Raw genomic sequence first — 21473 nt, 5'->3', positions numbered from 1 at the left:
CTTAGATGGTTCAAATATTCTGGCGCGAACTGTGCAAACACCGATGAAATAACTACTCTGCCCACAGTAAAAACATGCCCCCACACCACAACGAACTGCAGGCAACCCCATTTGGGAAACAACTCCTCCCCCTGCATGGGTTTGTCCGCCTGCACAGGTGTGTCCTCCTCCCTAGCAAGGACTACAGGGGGCACATTTGGTGTATGCCTCGCCCTCAAGCGTCTATCCACCCTGATGGCAAGGGACATGGCGGCCTCCAACGACCTGGGGGCGGCATACTGCACCAGAGTATCCTGCAACCTTGGAGCCAGACCCTGCAGAAAATGGCTGCTAAGAGCAGGGTCATTCCACTGCGTGTCAGTGGCCCACCTCCAGAACTCTGAGCAGTACTCCTCAGCCAGCCGACCCCCCTGCTTGATTTTGCGCAGTCGGGATCCCGCCAGGGAGACGCCATCAGGATCCCTATACACCCGCGCCAGAGCCGCAAAAAACTCGTCCACTGACCGTAGAGATGGTGAATTGGCCAGCAGGGAGAAAGCCCAGGACTGAGGATCAACCTGAAGAAGGGATATGATGATTCCCACCCATTGTTCCTCACTCCCTGCTGAATGAGGGCGGAGCCAGAAGTACAACCTGCAGGCCTCCTTAAATACCAGAAATTTATCTCTCCCTCCTGAGAACCGGTCAGGGACAGATATCTTGGGTTATGGTAGACCCTGAAACTGAGCCGAGGCTCCGATCCCTGTCAACTGCTGAAGCTGCTGCACCACCTCCTCACCACGCTGCAACCTGACCTCATCGGTGAGGGTCTGGAGCAGTTGAGCAAAGGCCTGCATTTGGGCCATGGCTCACCAGAAAAAAAAAATGGATGGTTAGTGATAATTTCAAGAAGTGACTGACCCAGTGTGATGCGACCCAACAGATGGTTGGTCACTAAACGGTAAAACAAAAAACACACCAGGAAACACCAGGGGAAACTTTAACAGTGGGCCCTGTCGGTAGGGAAAGGAGGAAAGGACACCTCCTGCACTCACTCCATCGCCGAGCGGGATACCTAATCCCTCACTTGCTCTGCTCCTATCCCTAAGTAGGGATCTGGCAAGTGGTCCCACCGCTGCACTAAGACAACACAAGGTAAGGTAAGACAAACACCAAAAGGGATAAGGTAACAAAAACACCACACTTAGCTTTCTCTGCTGCAATGCACCGCACAGCAGAGTAAGACACCAGGTAACAGCATTCAGCTGAAGCACCACTGCACCAGAAAGCTCCCGTCTCCAGCTCGGTTGGTCTCCACAAGGACCTGTGTCACCAACAGTCAGCTGATACACCAGGTGATCTATCTTTTAAAGGATGTGGGAGTGGTCACCAGCAACATCAGCTGACCCAGCAACACTGCAGTAACACCAGGTTGCCAGCGGGGAAAAACAGCATTTAACCTCAATGGCCTGAAAGGAAAAAAGTTTTAATGTGTGTGGAACGAAAGCAGCCACAAATCCAAAAATGGATCATGACAAGAGGCTTCCATCGGGCCAGTCTGCCATGAAGGCCTGACTCCACCACTGCTGTCTACCTCAACAAGTATCGCAAGCCCCTAACGGGATTCTTGTACCATTTGTGCACAATTTCTCTTCATGACCTTCCATATGAGCAAGGTTTGAAAAAGACCCAACATAGGGTCGAAACGTTACCTTCGCCTTCCTCATTTGACCTGACTGCGGTGAATTTATTGCACTTTTTTGCAATTGAAATAAATCTTTTTCTTTACTAAAGATATGATTTTTTCTGAGTGCGACTGTTTATCTTTATGATAAAGGCCCGACTGGTGGAGGGCTGCAGTGATAGCTGACTTTGTGGAACTTTCTCCCATCTCCCTTCTGCATCTCTGGAGCTCAGCCACAGTGATCTTGGGGTTCTTCTTTACCTCTCTCACCAAGTCTCTTCTCTCACAAGTGCTCAATTTGGCTGGACAGCCAGGTCTAGGAAGACTTCTGGTGGTCCCAAACTTCTTCCATTTAAGGATTATGGAGGCCACTGTGCTCTTAGGAACCTTGAGTACTGCAGAAATTCTGTTGTAACCTTGGCCAGATTTGAGCCTTGCCACAATTCTGTCTCTGAGCTCCTTGGCCAGTTCCTTTGACCTCATGATTCTCATTTGGTCTGACATTCACTGTGAGGTCTCATATAGACAGGTGTGCGCCTTTCCAAATCAAGTCCTATAAGTTTAATTAAACACAGCTGGCCTCATCTCAAGGAGGATCACAAGGAAATGGACAGCATGTTACTTACATATGAGTGTCTGAGAAAAGGGTCTGAAAACTTATCACCATGTGATATTTCAGTTTTTCTTTTTTATTAAATTTGCAAAAATGTCTACATTTCAGTTTTTTCAGTCAAGATGGGGTGCAGAGTGTACATTAATGTGTAAAAATGAACTTTTTTGAATTTACCAAATGGCTGCAATGAAACAAAGAGTCAAAAATTTAAAAGGGGTCTGAATACTTTCCGGACCCACTGTATCTACACTTTAATGGGAATGTTGCATTTTATTTTGACAATGATGATTTGTTAAAGGGTCCAGCCCTAAAAAGTTTTTTTTTAACTCATAAATAAATGATAGTGTGTGGGGCAGAGTGCAAAGTAGTTGGCATAATACAAGAGGCACTATTTCTGCATGGATGCACAAAATAACCCGGGTGGGGACAGGGATGCGCTTAGAGGGGCTCAGAGTGCCACCGTACACGTCCCTCGTTCCTGTCTTTCAGAGCTGTGAGTTAGGGGACATCGTGCCATTGACTTTGAATGGAGTCTCATTGTCCACTCGTATCCTGTGCTCCATCCAACCTTTCCTGGTCAGTGATTTCGACATGAAGTTTTGCATTATTTCATTATTCTCAACCTCCAGAAAAGAGACCCCCACATGCTGTAAAATCCCAAAAATAACAAATAGTCTCACTTCGGTCCAGCTCGGGTCTCAGTCTTTTGACTGCAGCAGTGACGTCATGTCGACAGATCTATCTACGCTCAGCGATGGGCTGCAGCGGTGATGTCGACAGATCTATCTGCGCTCAGTGATGGGCTGCAGCGGTGATGTGAGCTGTTGGCGTGACGTCACTGCTGCAACCGATGCTGGACCCGGGGAGGGTAAGTACCCGCTCTGTTTACTATTTTATTTATTTTAGTTCAGGGAGCACTTTCCTGAAAGTGGAATCCCCCATTAAATGTCCATGTCACAAACAGTCTGAAACTTCCTAGACCCCACAGAAGAAGCATGTGACCAATATGGCGGCACATGTTCTATCCGTGTCCATTATTAGTTATACCAGATAGGTTGCTGTGTAATAATAAATGGCAATTATTCCCAGGTCACTAACTGCTTGGTGACAACAACTTCAGCAGCTCACAACTACATCACTTGACCAGCCCGACGTGTGACGTAAACGCAGCACAGCGTTCCAGCCGCGTCTCAGCGTGCTTACGTCACGGCGCCGGAAGTCGCTATTGATGGTTGGCATTACGCTGTGAAGCTTTGGTTGGCAGCTTCCGGTTCGTGGTTCCGGATTTTTACGAGTGGAGGCGCAATGAAGGAGGAAGAGCTGGAGCGGTAGGGACTCTGCTGTGTGACCTCTGCAGGACACCGTGTACTTAGTGTGTGCATGTTATCACCATTGCAGTTGGACGTGTGAATGGGGCAAAGCCCTGAAAGGTGCCAGCTGCACTGTTGTGCTGCCAGGTGTCCCCACAGTTCATAGCCACCTCAGCACCCCCACATTTACAGCCATAGTGCCCCGTATGCAGCCCCACATCGACGTGCTCCTGCTCTGTAAGCTCCATGTTGCTGCTGTACATGATGGATGCTAGGGACTGTGCCTCCAGCCAAAACATTGAGCTTGTATGTTTCTTCAGAGCTGCACTCTTAATTCTGCTAGAACAGTGAGAAGTTTGGTTACATTTATCCTTAAAGGGGTTGTCCTATGTCTCCTATGATGCGGCATAAATATAGTAAAAAAAAATCTATAATCCATGACTTTTCTCCGGTCCTCCCCTGACATAAGCAATGTGGCATGATGGCTGCAGCCTGCAGATTCCATCCAAATGACAGAAGCGCTGTCCTACTGCTCGGGTGTAATGGTGCAGCAGTCACTGGACATTGTCTATTGCAGGAGACCGGCGAGGGGCCACACTGGTCTGGGAAATAAGGATAGACCTGCTGTAATGTATGTAACACCCGCCTGGAGATCAGGTATAGGGGTCGTTTATTAGTCTAGCTGTGCCCCTATAGTAATGTATGTAACACCCACCTGGAGATCAGGTATAGGGGTCTTTATTAGTCTAGTTGTGCCCCTATAGTAATGTATGTGACACCCACCTGGAGATCAGGTATAGGGGTCGTTTATTAGTCTAGTTGTGCCCCTATAGTAATGTATGTGACACCCACCTGGAGATCAGGTATAGGGGTCATTTACTAGTCTAGCTGTGCCCCCATAATAATGTATGTAACACCCACCTGGAGATCAGGTATAGGGGTCGTTTATTAGTCTAGTTGTGCCCCTATAGTAATGTATGTGACACCCACCTGGAGATCAGGTATAGGGGTCGTTTATTAGTCTAGTTGTGCCCCTATAGTAATGTATGTGACACCCACCTGGAGATCAGGTATAGGGGTCATTTACTAGTCTAGCTGTGCCCCCATAGTAATGTATGTAACACCCACCTGGAGATCAGGTATAGGGGTCGTTTACTAGTCTAGTTGTGCCCCTATAGTAATGTATGTGACACCCACCTGGAGATCAGGTATAGGGGTCGTTTATTAGTCTAGTTGTGCCCCTATAGTAATGTATGTGACACCCACCTGGAGATCAGGTATAGGGGTCATTTACTAGTCTAGCTGTGCCCCCATAGTAATGTATGTAACACCCACCTGGAGATCAGGTATAGGGGTCGTTTATTAGTCTAGTTGTGCCCCTATAGTAATGTATGTGACACCCACCTGGAGATCAGGTATAGGGGTCATTTACTAGTCTAGCTGTGCCCCTATAGTAATGTATGTGACACCCACCTGGAGATCAGGTATAGGGGTCGTTTATTAGTCTAGTTGTGCCCCTATAGTAATGTATGTGACACCCACCTGGAGATCAGGTATAGGGGTCATTTACTAGTCTAGCTGTGCCCCCATAGTAATGTATGTAACACCCACCTGGAGATCAGGTATAGGGGTCGTTTACTAGTCTAGTTGTGCCCCTATAGTAATGTATGTGACACCCACCTGGAGATCAGGTATAGGGGTCGTTTACTAGTCTAGTTGTGCCCCCATAGTAATGTATGTAACACCCACCTGGAGATCAGGTATAGGGGTCGTTTACTAGTCTAGTTGTGCCCCCATAGTAATGTATGTAACACCCACCTGGAGATCAGGTATAGGGGTCGTTTATTAGTCTAGCTGTGCCCCCATAGTAATGTATGTAACACCCACCTGGAGATCAGGTATAGGGGTCGTTTATTAGTCTAGCTGTGCCCCTACAGTAATGTATGTAACACCCACCTGGAGATCAGGTATAGGGGTCGTTTATTAGTCTAGCTGTGCCCCTATAGTAATGTATGTAACACCCACCTGGAGATCAGGTATAGGGGTCGTTTACTAGTCTAGCTGTGCCCCTATAGTAATGTATGTAACACCCACCTGGAGATCAGGTATAGGGGTCGTTTATTAGTCTAGCTGTGCCCCCATAGTAATGTATGTAACACCCACCTGGAGATCAGGTATAGGGGTCGTTTATTAGTCTAGCTGTGCCCCCATAGTAATGTATGTAACACCCACCTGGAGATCAGGTATAGGGGTCGTTTACTAGTCTAGTTGTGCCCCTATAGTAATGTATGTGACACCCACCTGGAGATCAGGTATAGGGGTCGTTTACTAGTCTAGTTGTGCCCCCATAGTAATGTATGTAACACCCACCTGGAGATCAGGTATAGGGGTCGTTTATTAGTCTAGCTGTGCCCCTACAGTAATGTATGTAACACCCACCTGGAGATCAGGTATAGGGGTCGTTTATTAGTCTAGCTGTGCCCCTATAGTAATGTATGTAACACCCACCTGGAGATCAGATATAGGGGTCGTTTATTAGTCTAGCTGTGCCCCCATAGTAATGTATGTAACACCCACCTGGAGATCAGGTATAGGGGTCGTTTATTAGTCTAGCTGTGCCCCTATAGTAATGTATGTAACACCCACCTGGAGATCAGATATAGGGGTCGTTTATTAGTCTAGCTGTGCCCCTACAGTAATGTATGTAACACCCACCTGGAGATCAGATATAGGGGTCGTTTATTAGTCTAGCTGTGCCCCTACAGTAATGTATGTAACACCCACCTGGAGATCAGATATAGGGGTCGTTTATTAGTCTAGCTGTGCCCCTATAGTAATGTATGTAACACCCACCTGGAGATCAGGTGTAGGGGTCGTTTATTAGTCTAGCTGTGCCCCTATAGTAATGTATGTAACGTCCACCTGGAGATCAGGTATAGGGGTCGTTTATTAGTCTAGCTGTGCCCCTATAGTAATGTATGTGACACCCACCTGGAGATCAGGTATAGGGGTCGTTTATTAGTCTAGCTGTGCCCCTATAGTAATGTATGTAACACCCACCTGGAGATCAGGTATAGGGGTCGTTTACTAGTCTAGCTGTGCCCCTATAGTAATGTATGTGACACCCACCTGGAGATCAGGTATAGGGGTCGTTTATTAGTCTAGCTGTGCCCCTACAGTAATGTATGTAACACCCACCTGGAGATCAGGTATAGGGGTCGTTTACTAGTCTAGCTGTGCCCCTATAGTAATGTATATAACACCCACCTGGAGATCAGGTATAGGGGTCGTTTACTAGTCTAGCTGTGCCCCTATAGTAATGTATGTGACACCCACCTGGAGATCAGGTATAGGGGTCGTTTACTAGTCTAGCTGTGCCCCTACAGTAATGTATGTAACACCCACCTGGAGATCAGGTATAGGGGTCGTTTACTAGTCTAGCTGTGTCCCTATAGTAATGTATGTAACACCCACCTGGAGATCAGGTATAGGGGTCGTTTATTAGTCTAGCTGTGTCCCTATAGTAATGTATGTAACACCCACCTGGAGATCAGGTATAGGGGTCGTTTATTAGTCTAGCTGTGCCCCTATAGTAATGTATGTAACACCCACCTGGAGATCAGGTATAGGGGTCGTTTATTAGTCTAGCTGTGTCCCTATAGTAATGTATGTAACACCCACCTGGAGATCAGGTATAGGGGTCGTTTACTAGTCTAGCTGTGCCCCTATAGTAATGTATATAATACCCACCTGGAGATCAGGTATAGGGGTCGTTTATTAGTCTAGCTGTGCCCCTATAGTAATGTATGTGACAACCACCTGGAGATCAGGTATAGGGGTCGTTTATTAGTCTAGCTGTGCCCCTATAGTAATGTATGTAACACCCACCTGGAGATCAGGTATAGGGGTCGTTTACTAGTCTAGCTGTGCCCCTATAGTAATGTATGTGACACCCACCTGGAGATCAGGTATAGGGGTCGTTTATTAGTCTAGCTGTGCCCCTACAGTAATGTATGTAACACCCACCTGGAGATCAGGTATAGGGGTCGTTTACTAGTCTAGCTGTGCCCCTATAGTAATGTATATAACACCCACCTGGAGATCAGGTATAGGGGTCGTTTACTAGTCTAGCTGTGCCCCTATAGTAATGTATGTGACACCCACCTGGAGATCAGGTATAGGGGTCGTTTACTAGTCTAGCTGTGCCCCTATAGTAATGTATGTGACACCCACCTGGAGATCAGGTATAGGGGCCGTTTATTAGTCTAGCTGTGCCCCTACAGTAATGTATGTAACACCCACCTGGAGATCAGGTATAGGGGTCGTTTACTAGTCTAGCTGTGCCCCTATAGTAATGTATGTAACACCCACCTGGATATCTGGTATAGGGGTCGTTTATTAGTTTAGCTGTGCCCCTACAGTAATGTATGTGACACCCACCTGGAGATCAGGTATAGGGGTCGTTTATTAGTCTAGCTGTGTCCCTATAGTAATGTATGTAACACCCACCTGGAGATCAGGTATAGGGGTCGTTTATTAGTCTAGCTGTGCCCCTATAGTAATGTATGTAACACCCACCTGGAGATCAGGTATAGGGGTCGTTTATTAGTCTAGCTGTGTCCCTATAGTAATGTATGGAACACCCACCTGGAGATCAGGTATAGGGGTCGTTTATTAGTCTAGCTGTGCCCCTATAGTAATGTATGTAACACCCACCTGGAGATCAGGTATAGGGGTCGTTTATTAGTCTGGCTGTGCCCCTACAGTAATGTATGTAACACCCACCTGGAGATCAGGTATAGGGGTCGTTTACTGGTCTAGCTGTGCCCCTATAGTAATGTATGTAACACCCACCTGGAGATCAGGTATAGGGGTCGTTTATTAGTCTAGCTGTGCCCCTATAGTAATGTATGTAACACCCACCTGGAGATCAGGTATAGGGGTCGTTTATTAGTCTAGCTGTGCCCCTATAGTAATGTATGTAACACCCACCTGGAGATCAGGTATAGGGGTCGTTTATTAGTCTAGCTGTGCCCCTATAGTAATGTATGGAACACCCACCTGGAGATCAGGTATAGGGGTCGTTTATTAGTCTAGCTGTGCCCCTATAGTAATGTATGTAACACCCACCTGGAGATCAGGTATAGGGGTCGTTTATTAGTCTAGCTGTGCCCCTATAGTAATGTATGTAACACCCACCTGGAGATCAGGTATAGGGGTCGTTTATTAGTCTAGCTGTGCCCCTATAGTAATGTATGTAACACCCACCTGGATATCTGGTATAGGGGTCGTTTATTAGTCTAGCTGTGCCCCTACAGTAATGTATGTAACACCCACCTGGAGATCACGTATAGGGGTCGTTTACTGGTCTAGCTGTGCCCCTATAGTAATGTATGTAACACCCACCTGGAGATCAGGTATAGGGGTCGTTTATTAGTCTAGCTGTGCCCCTATAGTAATGTATGTAACACCCACCTGGATATCTGGTATAGGGGTCGTTTATTAGTCTAGCTGTGCCCCTATAGTAATGTATGTAACACCCACCTGGAGATCAGGTATAGGGGTCGTTTACTAGTCTAGCTGTGCCCCTATAGTAATGTATGTGACACCCACCTGGAGATCAGGTATAGGGGTCGTTTATTAGTCTAGCTGTGCCCCTACAGTAATGTATGTAACACCCACCTGGAGATCAGGTATAGGGGTCGTTTACTAGTCTAGCTGTGCCCCTATAGTAATGTATATAACACCCACCTGGAGATCAGGTATAGGGGTCGTTTACTAGTCTAGCTGTGCCCCTATAGTAATGTATGTGACACCCACCTGGAGATCAGGTATAGGGGTCGTTTACTAGTCTAGCTGTGCCCCTATAGTAATGTATGTGACACCCACCTGGAGATCAGGTATAGGGGTCGTTTATTAGTCTAGCTGTGCCCCTACAGTAATGTATGTAACACCCACCTGGAGATCAGGTATAGGGGTCGTTTACTAGTCTAGCTGTGCCCCTATAGTAATGTATGTAACACCCACCTGGAGATCAGGTATAGGGGTCGTTTATTAGTCTAGCTGTGCCCCTATAGTAATGTATGTAACACCCACCTGGAGATCAGGTATAGGGGTCGTTTATTAGTCTGGCTGTGCCCCTACAGTAATGTATGTAACACCCACCTGGAGATCAGGTATAGGGGTCGTTTACTGGTCTAGCTGTGCCCCTATAGTAATGTATGTAACACCCACCTGGAGATCAGGTATAGGGGTCGTTTATTAGTCTAGCTGTGCCCCTATAGTAATGTATGTAACACCCACCTGGAGATCAGGTATAGGGGTCGTTTATTAGTCTAGCTGTGCCCCTATAGTAATGTATGTAACACCCACCTGGAGATCAGGTATAGGGGTCGTTTATTAGTCTAGCTGTGCCCCTATAGTAATGTATGGAACACCCACCTGGAGATCAGGTATAGGGGTCGTTTATTAGTCTAGCTGTGCCCCTATAGTAATGTATGTAACACCCACCTGGAGATCAGGTATAGGGGTCGTTTATTAGTCTAGCTGTGCCCCTATAGTAATGTATGTAACACCCACCTGGAGATCAGGTATAGGGGTCGTTTATTAGTCTAGCTGTGCCCCTATAGTAATGTATGTAACACCCACCTGGATATCTGGTATAGGGGTCGTTTATTAGTCTAGCTGTGCCCCTACAGTAATGTATGTAACACCCACCTGGAGATCACGTATAGGGGTCGTTTACTGGTCTAGCTGTGCCCCTATAGTAATGTATGTAACACCCACCTGGAGATCAGGTATAGGGGTCGTTTATTAGTCTAGCTGTGCCCCTATAGTAATGTATGTAACACCCACCTGGATATCTGGTATAGGGGTCGTTTATTAGTCTAGCTGTGCCCCTATAGTAATGTATGTAACACCCACCTGGAGATCAGGTATAGGGGTCGTTTACTAGTCTAGCTGTGCCCCTATAGTAATGTATGTGACACCCACCTGGAGATCAGGTATAGGGGTCGTTTATTAGTCTAGCTGTGCCCCTACAGTAATGTATGTAACACCCACCTGGAGATCAGGTATAGGGGTCGTTTACTAGTCTAGCTGTGCCCCTATAGTAATGTATATAACACCCACCTGGAGATCAGGTATAGGGGTCGTTTACTAGTCTAGCTGTGCCCCTATAGTAATGTATGTGACACCCACCTGGAGATCAGGTATAGGGGTCGTTTACTAGTCTAGCTGTGCCCCTATAGTAATGTATGTGACACCCACCTGGAGATCAGGTATAGGGGTCGTTTATTAGTCTAGCTGTGCCCCTACAGTAATGTATGTAACACCCACCTGGAGATCAGGTATAGGGGTCGTTTACTAGTCTAGCTGTGCCCCTATAGTAATGTATGTAACACCCACCTGGAGATCAGGTATAGGGGTCGTTTATTAGTCTAGCTGTGCCCCTATAGTAATGTATGTAACACCCACCTGGAGATCAGGTATAGGGGTCGTTTACTAGTCTAGCTGTGCCCCTATAGTAATGTATGTGACACCCACCTGGAGATCAGGTATAGGGGTCGTTTATTAGTTTAGCTGTGCCCCTACAGTAATGTATGTGACACCCACCTGGAGATCAGGTATAGGGGTCGTTTATTAGTCTAGCTGTGTCCCTATAGTAATGTATGTAACACCCACCTGGAGATCAGGTATAGGGGTCGTTTATTAGTCTAGCTGTGCCCCTATAGTAATGTATGTAACACCCACCTGGAGATCAGGTATAGGGGTCGTTTATTAGTCTAGCTGTGTCCCTATAGTAATGTATGTAACACCCACCTGGAGATCAGGTATAGGGGTCGTTTACTAGTCTAGCTGTGCCCCTATAGTAATGTATATAACACCCACCTGGAGATCAGGTATAGGGGTCGTTTATTAGTCTAGCTGTGCCCCTATAGTAATGTATGTAACACCCACCTGGAGATCAGGTATAGGGGTCGTTTATTAGTCTGGCTGTGCCCCTACAGTAATGTATGTAACACCCACCTGGAGATCAGGTATAGGGGTCGTTTACTGGTCTAGCTGTGCCCCTATAGTAATGTATGTAACACCCACCTGGAGATCAGGTATAGGGGTCGTTTATTAGTCTAGCTGTGCCCCTATAGTAATGTATGTAACACCCACCTGGAGATCAGGTATAGGGGTCGTTTATTAGTCTAGCTGTGCCCCTATAGTAATGTATGTAACACCCACCTGGAGATCAGGTATAGGGGTCGTTTATTAGTCTAGCTGTGCCCCTATAGTAATGTATGGAACACCCACCTGGAGATCAGGTATAGGGGTCGTTTATTAGTCTAGCTGTGCCCCTATAGTAATGTATGTAACACCCACCTGGAGATCAGGTATAGGGGTCGTTTATTAGTCTAGCTGTGCCCCTATAGTAATGTATGTAACACCCACCTGGAGATCAGGTATAGGGGTCGTTTATTAGTCTAGCTGTGCCCCTATAGTAATGTATGTAGCACCCACCTGGATATCTGGTATAGGGGTCGTTTATTAGTCTAGCTGTGCCCCTACAGTAATGTATGTAACACCCACCTGGAGATCAGGTATAGGGGTCGTTTACTGGTCTAGCTGTGCCCCTATAGTAATGTATGTAACACCCACCTGGAGATCAGGTATAGGGGTCGTTTATTAGTCTAGCTGTGCCCCTATAGTAATGTATGTAACACCCACCTGGAGATCAGGTATAGGGGTCGTTTATTAGTCTAGCTGTGCCCCTATAGTAATGTATGTAACACCCACCTGGAGATCAGGTATAGGGGTCGTTTATTAGTCTAGCTGTGCCCCTATAGTAATGTATGTAACACCCACCTGGATATCTGGTATAGGGGTCGTTTATTAGTCTAGCTGTGCCCCTATAGTAATGTATTTAACACCCACCTGGATATCTGGTATAGGGGTCGTTTATTAGTCTAGCTGTGCCCCTATAGTAATGTATATAACACCCACCTGGAGATCAGGTATAGGGGTCGTTTATTAGTCTAGCTGTGCCCCCATAGTAATGTATTTAACACCCACCTGGAGATCAGGTATAGGGGTCGTTTATTAGTCTAGCTGTGCCCCTATAGTAATGTATGTAACACCCACCTGGAGATCAGGTATAGGGGTCGTTTATTAGTCTAGCTGTGTCTCTATAGTGCAGCGGGGCACACATCAGTTATGTCTCTTTACACTGTAGGATGTCAAGAAATTGGCCCCGTTACCAAATTAATGTTTTTTATTGATTGTACCTTTTTTGCAGACAGAAAATATATCTTTGGTTGGCAGCAGCTCCCCTGATGTAAACAGGAGGTGTTCTCCCATAAAGGCCTCATTCTGACGTCCTTTTGGGGTTTTTTGTCCTGTATGCGAGAAAAACGAGCTCAAAACATCAGTGTTTTGTCCTGGAATCTTTACCCCCCCCTGATTTTCTCGTTTGCAAATAAAAAAAAAAAAAAAAAAAAACTTTGCAAAGCATCTAGCACTACAAAAATAAAAATGAACAGCGCGCGGATTACACACTGATGCCGTCCATGTGTTGTCAATGGTTGTCACGGACCCACAGACTACAGTAGATCACAAGTGGACGTGTCTCAGTGATGGCTGGTGTATAGCCATGGGCACGTGTGATGTATAATGACTAGATTTAGAGCTCGGAACAGACTCTGAAACAGCAGAGAATACCTGAAGATTTCTGCTCTGAAGCCACAGATTTGTAAATGCAGTTAGTCTGTTACTTAATAATAGTACAATGGTGTTGTGTTATGGCTGGTCAATAGCATTAACCCCCTAGTAACAGGCTTAAAGGGTAATTCTGGTGTTGCTCACTTTTGCCTTTGGAGGAGAGCAATATCAGGGACGTGATTTCTACATGTAGCTGGCGGGACGTGGGCAGGACTGGTAGGTGTAGTTCACCTGTCTTTATTAGATAGGATGGCTGCAGAATACCTGTCCTGATATGTAGATGTGATGTCACTGGTGCCGCTCACCTCCCAATACAGAATTAAGCATCTTCACATTACAATAGACATTTTTTATTTTCCTGTAATGAGGTCGTGTTTTTTGGGGGGGCCAAGTAATTTTTATAGTAGCATGATTTTTTTGACTCGTACACTTTTCAACAATGAAATTGCAACATTAAGGCGTTTTGGATCCACGTGTCATCCGTTTTTCCATTATGGCAAAATAAAAGGAATGACAAAGCTTCTCCTATACTTTGCAATGTTAAACACGTACAGCACACGGATAATACACGGATGCCACCCATGTGCTGTACGTGTTTTACACCAACCCATAGACTTGTATTGGCCCTTGCCATCCATGCTGCCGGTAAAAACGCACATGTCTCCGTGTGGTTTACGCTGACACACGGTCCGTATAAATAGGTGTGCATAGCAGCAATCTTCAAGATCCACTGCTGGCAGCTCCCTTTTGAAGTCCTCTTCATGACATTACCCACTTGTTCTCCAGACTAATCTCTGGCCGTCATTGTGTCCAAGACAAAAGCGGGACTCCTCGCTGAAGAGGATAGACCTCTATTGCCGTCTTACTCTGCATCTTTTGAGAGCGGTGATGTGAGGTCACTGAAGAGGACTTCATGAGGAAATGTCACACTACTCCTGTGATTTCAAGACACAGGTACACTAATAGCGCAGTGTTCTATTGGTGGAGCCATTGGTATCGCCATGTTTCCAAATTTTCCCAGGAGCCGTTTTTCAACGGGACCTCACCAGGCCGTATCTTGCTTTTGCTGCTGTGAGCAGCCTGCATGGCCTAAACGGCTACCATGGCCTGCAGCGTCTCTGGACTTGTCTTCCATCAAGGACATCTGAGAAATTATTGGTTGGCAATTGCAAAGTGAGCTGCCATCAGCGGATCTTGATTTTCTTCCCAAGTGCATTCAACGTGGCAGAACATTCCTCAGACAGCCATTAATAACATCACTGATGGTAACCAAGGCTGTAAGTGCCGGGATTTCTGCACGTGGCCCTCATACTCAATATTGAATAGAGGTTTTTATTTTTTCATCATTTGTATATCACTAACATGTCTATCCATCCTGTGATTTCCATAATTCCATAACTTTTTCTTCTTGGTGTTGCAATTTCTGTGTTGAGGAGTGTGTATTATTTCTCTGTAATCTATTTTAACTTTGATTGTAGATATTATTTTTATTCTATTTTCTTTACATCATTACTGAGGCTTTCACTTTGTCTGAGCTGTACGTTTTACAGTAACCACCTACAGGAAGCAATATATGGGATGACGCATTGACTTCTATGCAACAGTATTGTGGGCATGATCTCTGATTAGTGCAGAGAGGGGGAGGAGGTGAGCTGTGACTTCATCTATGATTAATGGTAAATTCTGGATTATTTATATAGAATTGTTATATACAGTTGTAATCCTGCCTCTGATGACAGAACGGGAAGCATCAGTATCAGGGCTGTGGAGTTAGAAAGCCAAACCTCCGACTCCTCAATTTCCCGGACCCCGACTCCACAGCACTGCTTCACTACTGAGCATGTGCATAAAGTGCAGCACAGATTCATCTCAACTCTGACCCCACAGCACTGGTCAATACTGAGCATGTGCATAAAGTGCAGCACAGATTCATCTCAACTCTGACCCCACAGCACTGGTCAATACTGAGCATGTGCATAAAGTGCAGCACAGATTCATCTCAACTCTGACACCACAGCACTGGTTACTGCTGAGCATGTGCATAAAGTGCAGCACAGATTCATCTCAACTAACAGCCCGGATCCTTAGATCAGGAACAGAATAGACATTTATAGGACATTTCAGAACATTCCCAAATTATTATGAAAACATTTATGGCACCTCCTGCATTGTACTACTGCACCCAATGTATTATATATTTTAGGAGTCGGAGTCTGTCCATTTTATACTGTCTCCACCAAAATGGGACACCGACTCCGACTCCAACTCCACAGCCCTGGTCAGTATCCTCCTCTTTTATTCCTGCTACTCCCCTAAGTATTCTGTTTAAAAAAAGAAAAACAAACCCTTCTATATGGTTTCAGACATAGGGATTTTTTTATTATTATTATTTTCTGTTTATTTTTTGGTCCTTACAAGGGGGCGGTGGTGCTGGGTAATTATGCAGTGCAATCTATAGAAACGCCTCCAGAGAAGCTCGTTATCATCGCCCCCTTGGTAAAGACAGTAAACTTAGCATTAAATAAAATGATCATATCTCTGCATCCATATGGCGGATTTAAAAAACATAGGACTCAGGGGTGCAGTGGGAATAACACTGTAGTGGAAACTGAGCACTTTTGCTCTGGTTGCGAGTCGTCTTGAAGTGTCAGAGCACTTGTGACTATGGAGGGAGTAGGAGCAGCCGCTCAGTCTGGTGCCCTTTATTCACAGACTTGTGGTTGTCAGCAATGTTCTCTTTGGTCTAGAAGTCGTAATCAGGACGCCTGGGCCCTCCTGTCCGCTGTGATTGCAGCCGGAGCTGATAAGACACAATGATCACCGCTGTCTCCACTGTTCTGTCTGCAGCAGCGTCCTACAGCGTCTCGCTATCTGCTACAACATTTTATGGTCCTTTATCTGATTACAATTGTATTATATACATATTATATATATTTATTTTTTTTTCATTTTTTTTTTTGCAGGAAAGCAGTAGAAGAGCTTCTCAAAGAAGCCAAAAGGGGAAAGGATCGAGCCGAGACTATGGGGCCAATGGGCTGGTACGTTGTTCTGTGCTGGGAGTATACTTTCTTTGCAGGCAGTGATATCTCAGGAGTATAGCGCCAGATTACTGATGTTTGGGGTTTCCACTTATCCCAATCAGGGTATCGCCTTTATATGTGCCTCCATTCATGTTCTTGTGACAAATCGGCTAATCAATAAGTTGGCAGACAGGGCGCACTCTGTAACAACACCACCAATATGGGCTCACAATTCTACACAGCAGTCGTAGGAGCACCTGCTTTTTCTTATGGTATCTTTTAGGGGTCTGTTCTGGTATATACCCCCTATCTATTAGGTAGTGTCTTATTACTAGGAATCCCATCACTAAGACTAGCCCCCACCCACCAAACAATCCTAAAAATGGTGCTCTGGAGTCCCCTGTTTGTGCAGGGCGATGTTCATGTTAATTTGCAGCAGGAGTTACTAAGCTAGTGAGTACAGCACTCCGCTATCTCCATTAGTCCAATAGACAATGACAGGAGGGGACTGCGCATGTGTGACCCTCACTATGCAGCAGGGTAACTCCAGAGTCCTGTTGTTAGGATCGGTGGGGGTCCTAGCTTTTGAACCCCCAGCATCTGCTATACCTAGGATATAGTGGGCCAACCCCTTTTAATAAACTAAATTGTACTGTTTTTTACTCTAGCGTTTTGTTTTTTATTTTACCCATTAGCCGCCATCTTCAGCTCTTCCCAGCACCACTCCAGTCCACCTTCTTGAGACCATAACCTCTGACTGACTGGAAATCAGTGATAACGGTCACAGGCTTTCATTGTAAGTCTATGAGATCTGCATCCTGGCCCTGTCCTGGCCGTGGTCTGGCCCCGTTCTAGCCACAGTGTGGCTCTCATAAACTTACATTGAGAAGTGACCTCCAGATAACCCAGCAAACATTGGAGCGATCCTGGAGGGCACAACTAGCTGAAGATTCGTATGGTTCTTGCCCTATGAGTGGTAAACACTTTTTTAGTATATGTCACCAGCTGGCATGCGCCCCCCTGTTACATTGATTGAGATCACTGAGCCAGCCTGCTCCTTACCGCACCGCCTTCCATCAGCGCACCTCTTCATGAAGAAGGTCTTTTCTAAAATTATCCATGAAGCAGATACAGACAACAATGCAGTTCTGTACAATTGAAAACACCTGTGCCCATGCAGGGAATTGACTGTAAGAAGTTCAGTGCAAAAAAGACTGATAACCCATGTAAAGAAAGAATTGCATGTAACAGAACTGAAAATTATTTATAAAGTTATGATTTTATTAGACAATTTATTAAAAAACATATAGCCATAATATTAATAGGGAAAGACAAGATAATGAAAAATACCAGAAAATGGCACCGCAGATCAGAGGCAAGTAAGTGAATAGTCAATACAACATGCTGCTCCAAACATCAAGTGTACATATAATATTATGAATAAATGTCATATTATTTTAGAGTTAAATAAAGCCACTGGTGGTCCACACCAAGTAAGTGGTAAGGCGATGAAGGGGCAAGTAAACCAGAAAACCCCCAGAAGAAGGCACATAAGCTGAAACGCGCGCAGGGGTCGTGGCACCGCAGGTATGAGGAAACTTTTGAATACTTCTGGTTTACTTGCCCCTTCATCTCCTTACCACTTACTTGGTGTGGTTCACCAGTGGCTTTATTTAACTCTAAAATAATATGACATTTATTCATAATATTATATGTACACTTGATGTTTGGAGCAGCATGTTGTACTGACTTTTCACTTACTCTGTTACATGCAATTGTTTCTTTTATATGGGTTATTATAAAATTATCCAGCAGATTTTTAAGGTAATCATGTGACTCTTCTTAGAAGTTTCCTACAAAGACCTGGACTTACTTTGATATCAATTTTGGAGCTGACACACTGGGCAGAATTGCTGCAGAAACCTTGGGTGTACAGATATTAACCTGTAATATTATCCTGGTCCTCTGCCGGCCTTTGTACATCGCAGCCCCCAGTGATGATGATATCAGTAGTCATATAGGACAAAACATCATCACAGGAGACCGGCATGGTGGGTACCGGGCAAGGGAAGGTGAGTATATATGTGTTTGCAAATAGTATAAAGTATGATAAATAGGGTCTATTGTGGATTCTGACTTGCCCCATCAAACTCGCAGAGGAAAATACCATGTATTCTTGCAATTCTGCAATATATCCCTGCCCTTGCCCGTGTAAACGTAAACTAAACATGTGAAGCTTAGAAGGTCATGAACACCATCCCTTTAACAATGAAATATATATATATATATATATATATATATATATATATTATATATATATATATATATATATATATATATATATATATATATATATATATAATCATCTCTATCTAGATATATCATCTCTATCTAGATATATCATCTCTATCTAGATATACCACTTGTCTGCATATACAGCGGAGACAGTCTGTATCTCCGCAGATCTTGGTCAATAGGTCTGAATAGAACAAGACCTATTGATCAACATTTACAAGGTCATCATGATTTACAGGTAGCAGAAATTGCCAGCAAAACATAAAATAGATGTAAAAGTCGTTCTCAATAAGTAGTTTTCAATCCAAGCAGGTTCTTGCCTTCCTTGCATTGTTCTTACTTTGGCCACTAGGTGGCGCACAAGACACGCTGATTGACTGCAGCCCCTCTGTCTGTTCTCTTGCAGGATGAAGTGTCCCCTCGCCAGCACCAATAAGCGATTTCTGATCAATACCATTAAAAACACGCTGCCCCCCGATAGGGAGAAGCACAGCAGGAGATCGGAGGATGAAAAGGAGACCAGGGACCACAGCAGGGAAAGGAGGCATTCTGAAAAGCACAGCGCACACCCCTATAAGAGGAGCGACGACTCCAGAAAAGATAAAAAGGGATCGCAGTCTTCAAGCAAGAGCACACGACATAGTCAGTCCAAGGGCGAGGGCAAGAGACGATAGCCGTGGGGGAGGGGTGCAGCAATAAGGCTCATACTGTTATCGTTTTGCAATATGCAGGGTGTTAATACTCGGTCTCATCTGCCTCCGGCAATGACTGTTATATGTTACACACGTACTCTGCAATCATTACTGCGCACACTGCTGGATTATAATGGGACGGTAATGGTGGCCATACACGTTGTATGAATGTAAGCTATTAGTTACCAGCTATGGGGATCCTGACAGCAAATAATAAGCAAAACGATTCTTGGCCGGCAGACCACGGCAGTGTTCACTTCCATGCTGGCGGACCTTTGTCTGGCATCCTGGGCGCTCCTGCCTCTTACTAGGCCCCCATAACATGAGACATAGGCATTTGCCCTGGATATAGGGGGCGCAGGATAGACGTGAACACTGCCATGTAGGACCGAACTGGACTCCAGACCAGGGTAGTCTGAATCTTTTTTGCTCTTGTCTAATTGGGCATGTTGGAATTTCAGCATGCGCAATCCTTGTTTTATTCTCACTGGAGATGAGCTGCCATCAGTGGTATCTGACATCAGTGTATTACCCGTCTCCCCAACGTGGATGCATGGACACTCGTCTGAGCGTGCATAGGTAGGGGGAATCGTCAGGTGACTGATGACCATCAAAGCTATATGGCCTCCTAAAACCACTCAGTAAATGGGTGTAAGGTGCTTTCACATTGCATTTGGTTACATGTTCTTGGGTCCCGTTGAGGCATCCAAACTCCTCTGGCAAAACGGGGTTCGGGTGTATGTGCCAGTGAGGCCATAGATTATAATGGTGCCGCCAGAGCAAACGTTCCCTCAGCTGTGCATAATTTTCGGGCGTATAGGACACGCAGACGTAGTAGACTGTGTCTGAGTGTCCGCCTCCAGTACACTTTTCCGCACAGCAGAATTCATGTTCACTCTGACAGCACCATTATAGTCTATGGCCACGTTGGTGTATTCCCCCGAATCCCGTTTTGCCGGGGGCGGGGGTTGGATGCGAGCCCCGATGTGTAAATGCGATGAGAAGGCACCCTGAGTAATGCATAATTGTCAAGATCTTGGGGCGAAGGGTTGTGTTAAATGAAAAGTTCTTGGCATGTTCTTGCAGATGTAAGGAGCGTTGAGCTGGAAGTGCTGCCCGATCTGAGGCTGTCCTGTGCAATGAAAATTACAGCTCCTAACATGCCTGATGGGAATTGTTGTTTTCTGCGAACAGAAGAGCCGCGGGTTGGGGGACACTTGACAAAGTGCAGTGCAATCAGGACAAAAGGCTTGCACTCCAACACAGAAAAATGGCCCCACGTGGTCTGCGTGTGTCGTGACCCTGCACGTGTAACTGAGCCATAAAGCACAAGACCAACTTGTGTCATCTTATTTTTCTCGGAATATCGTTGAAAGGGTTAAAGTTTCTTTGTAATTGCAATTCTATACCATGTCTGAGAGAAATGTACATGTCAGAGTGTTTTATTTAAAGGTATTGTCCAGTGATCTAAAAAAAAAATTAGTGATCTTTCTTGGAGAAACAGCGCCACTCCTGTCCGTGGGCCGTGTCTGGTATTACAGCTTTGCCTCCTCACAGCCCGTAAACCATAGTGACGCTGTTTCTGGAGAGAAGAAAAATTGAACCTTTTTTTTTCTTAAATCATGGAAACCTATTTAATGACTTGTTTGTATATGGCTTCTCTTTGATTTTTATCTATATGTTATTTACTAATAACAGTAATAAAGCCTTTTCTTTTCCCATCTTCTTATGAGCAGTGATTTATTCTGAATAACTGCGGATTGCTCAAACTCACTGAGAAGTTGTGTAACTGTTCATAAAGAGGGACGTATGAGAACGGAGAGACGGGGCTGTGCATGTTCTGAAAACTACGCCCCCCGTTGTGCATGGGCTGTGTCTAGTACTGCAGTTTAGTCCTGTTCAGATGAGTGGGACGGTGCTGCAGTTCTGGTTTAGACCTCATCTTTATATTTTACAAAGCAAAAATATTTTAAATACAGAGAAACAAGAGCTGAAGAATATTTGTGCACAGTATTTCTATCGCCCAGAGAAGGGCATGGATAAGTCAGTTTACAATGTATGGGCTTGTTCACATGATGGTGTTTTATGCCACATTTTTTACACTCGTTATTTCCATGGGGGGAAAAAAGCCAGCGTTTCATAGTATCGGCAAAGTTAATGAGATTTCTTAAA

At 45.2% G+C, this 21473-nt stretch overlaps 1 protein-coding gene across 1 annotated transcript; it reads left to right on the top strand.

The window, feature by feature from the left end:
- The first annotated feature begins 3433 nt into the window (after positions 1 to 3433).
- Positions 3434 to 21024, top strand: POLR1D (RNA polymerase I and III subunit D). Its single transcript, XM_077298283.1, has 3 exons — positions 3434 to 3604; positions 16258 to 16332; positions 19016 to 21024. The coding sequence occupies exons 1-3, from the start codon at positions 3582 to 3584 to the stop codon at positions 19281 to 19283; spliced, it is 366 nt and encodes a 121-aa protein (XP_077154398.1). The 5' UTR covers positions 3434 to 3581; the 3' UTR covers positions 19284 to 21024.
- Positions 21025 to 21473: the final 449 nt, after the last annotated feature.

Source organism: Ranitomeya variabilis, chromosome 3, assembly GCF_051348905.1.
Source record: "Ranitomeya variabilis isolate aRanVar5 chromosome 3, aRanVar5.hap1, whole genome shotgun sequence".
NCBI lineage: Eukaryota > Metazoa > Chordata > Amphibia > Anura > Dendrobatidae > Ranitomeya > Ranitomeya variabilis.
The sequence above is the reverse complement of the archived record's forward strand: the minus strand, read 5'-3'. Positions and strand labels throughout refer to the sequence as shown.

Coding starts and splice junctions, on each gene's coding strand:
- POLR1D (XM_077298283.1), top strand. CDS start 3,582: ATGAAGGAGGAAGAGCTGGAGCG. Junction 3,605..16,257: donor AAGGAGGAAGAGCTGGAGCG/GTAGGGACTCTG, acceptor TTTTTTTTGCAG/GAAAGCAGTAGAAGAGCTTC. Junction 16,333..19,015: donor ACTATGGGGCCAATGGGCTG/GTACGTTGTTCT, acceptor GTTCTCTTGCAG/GATGAAGTGTCCCCTCGCCA.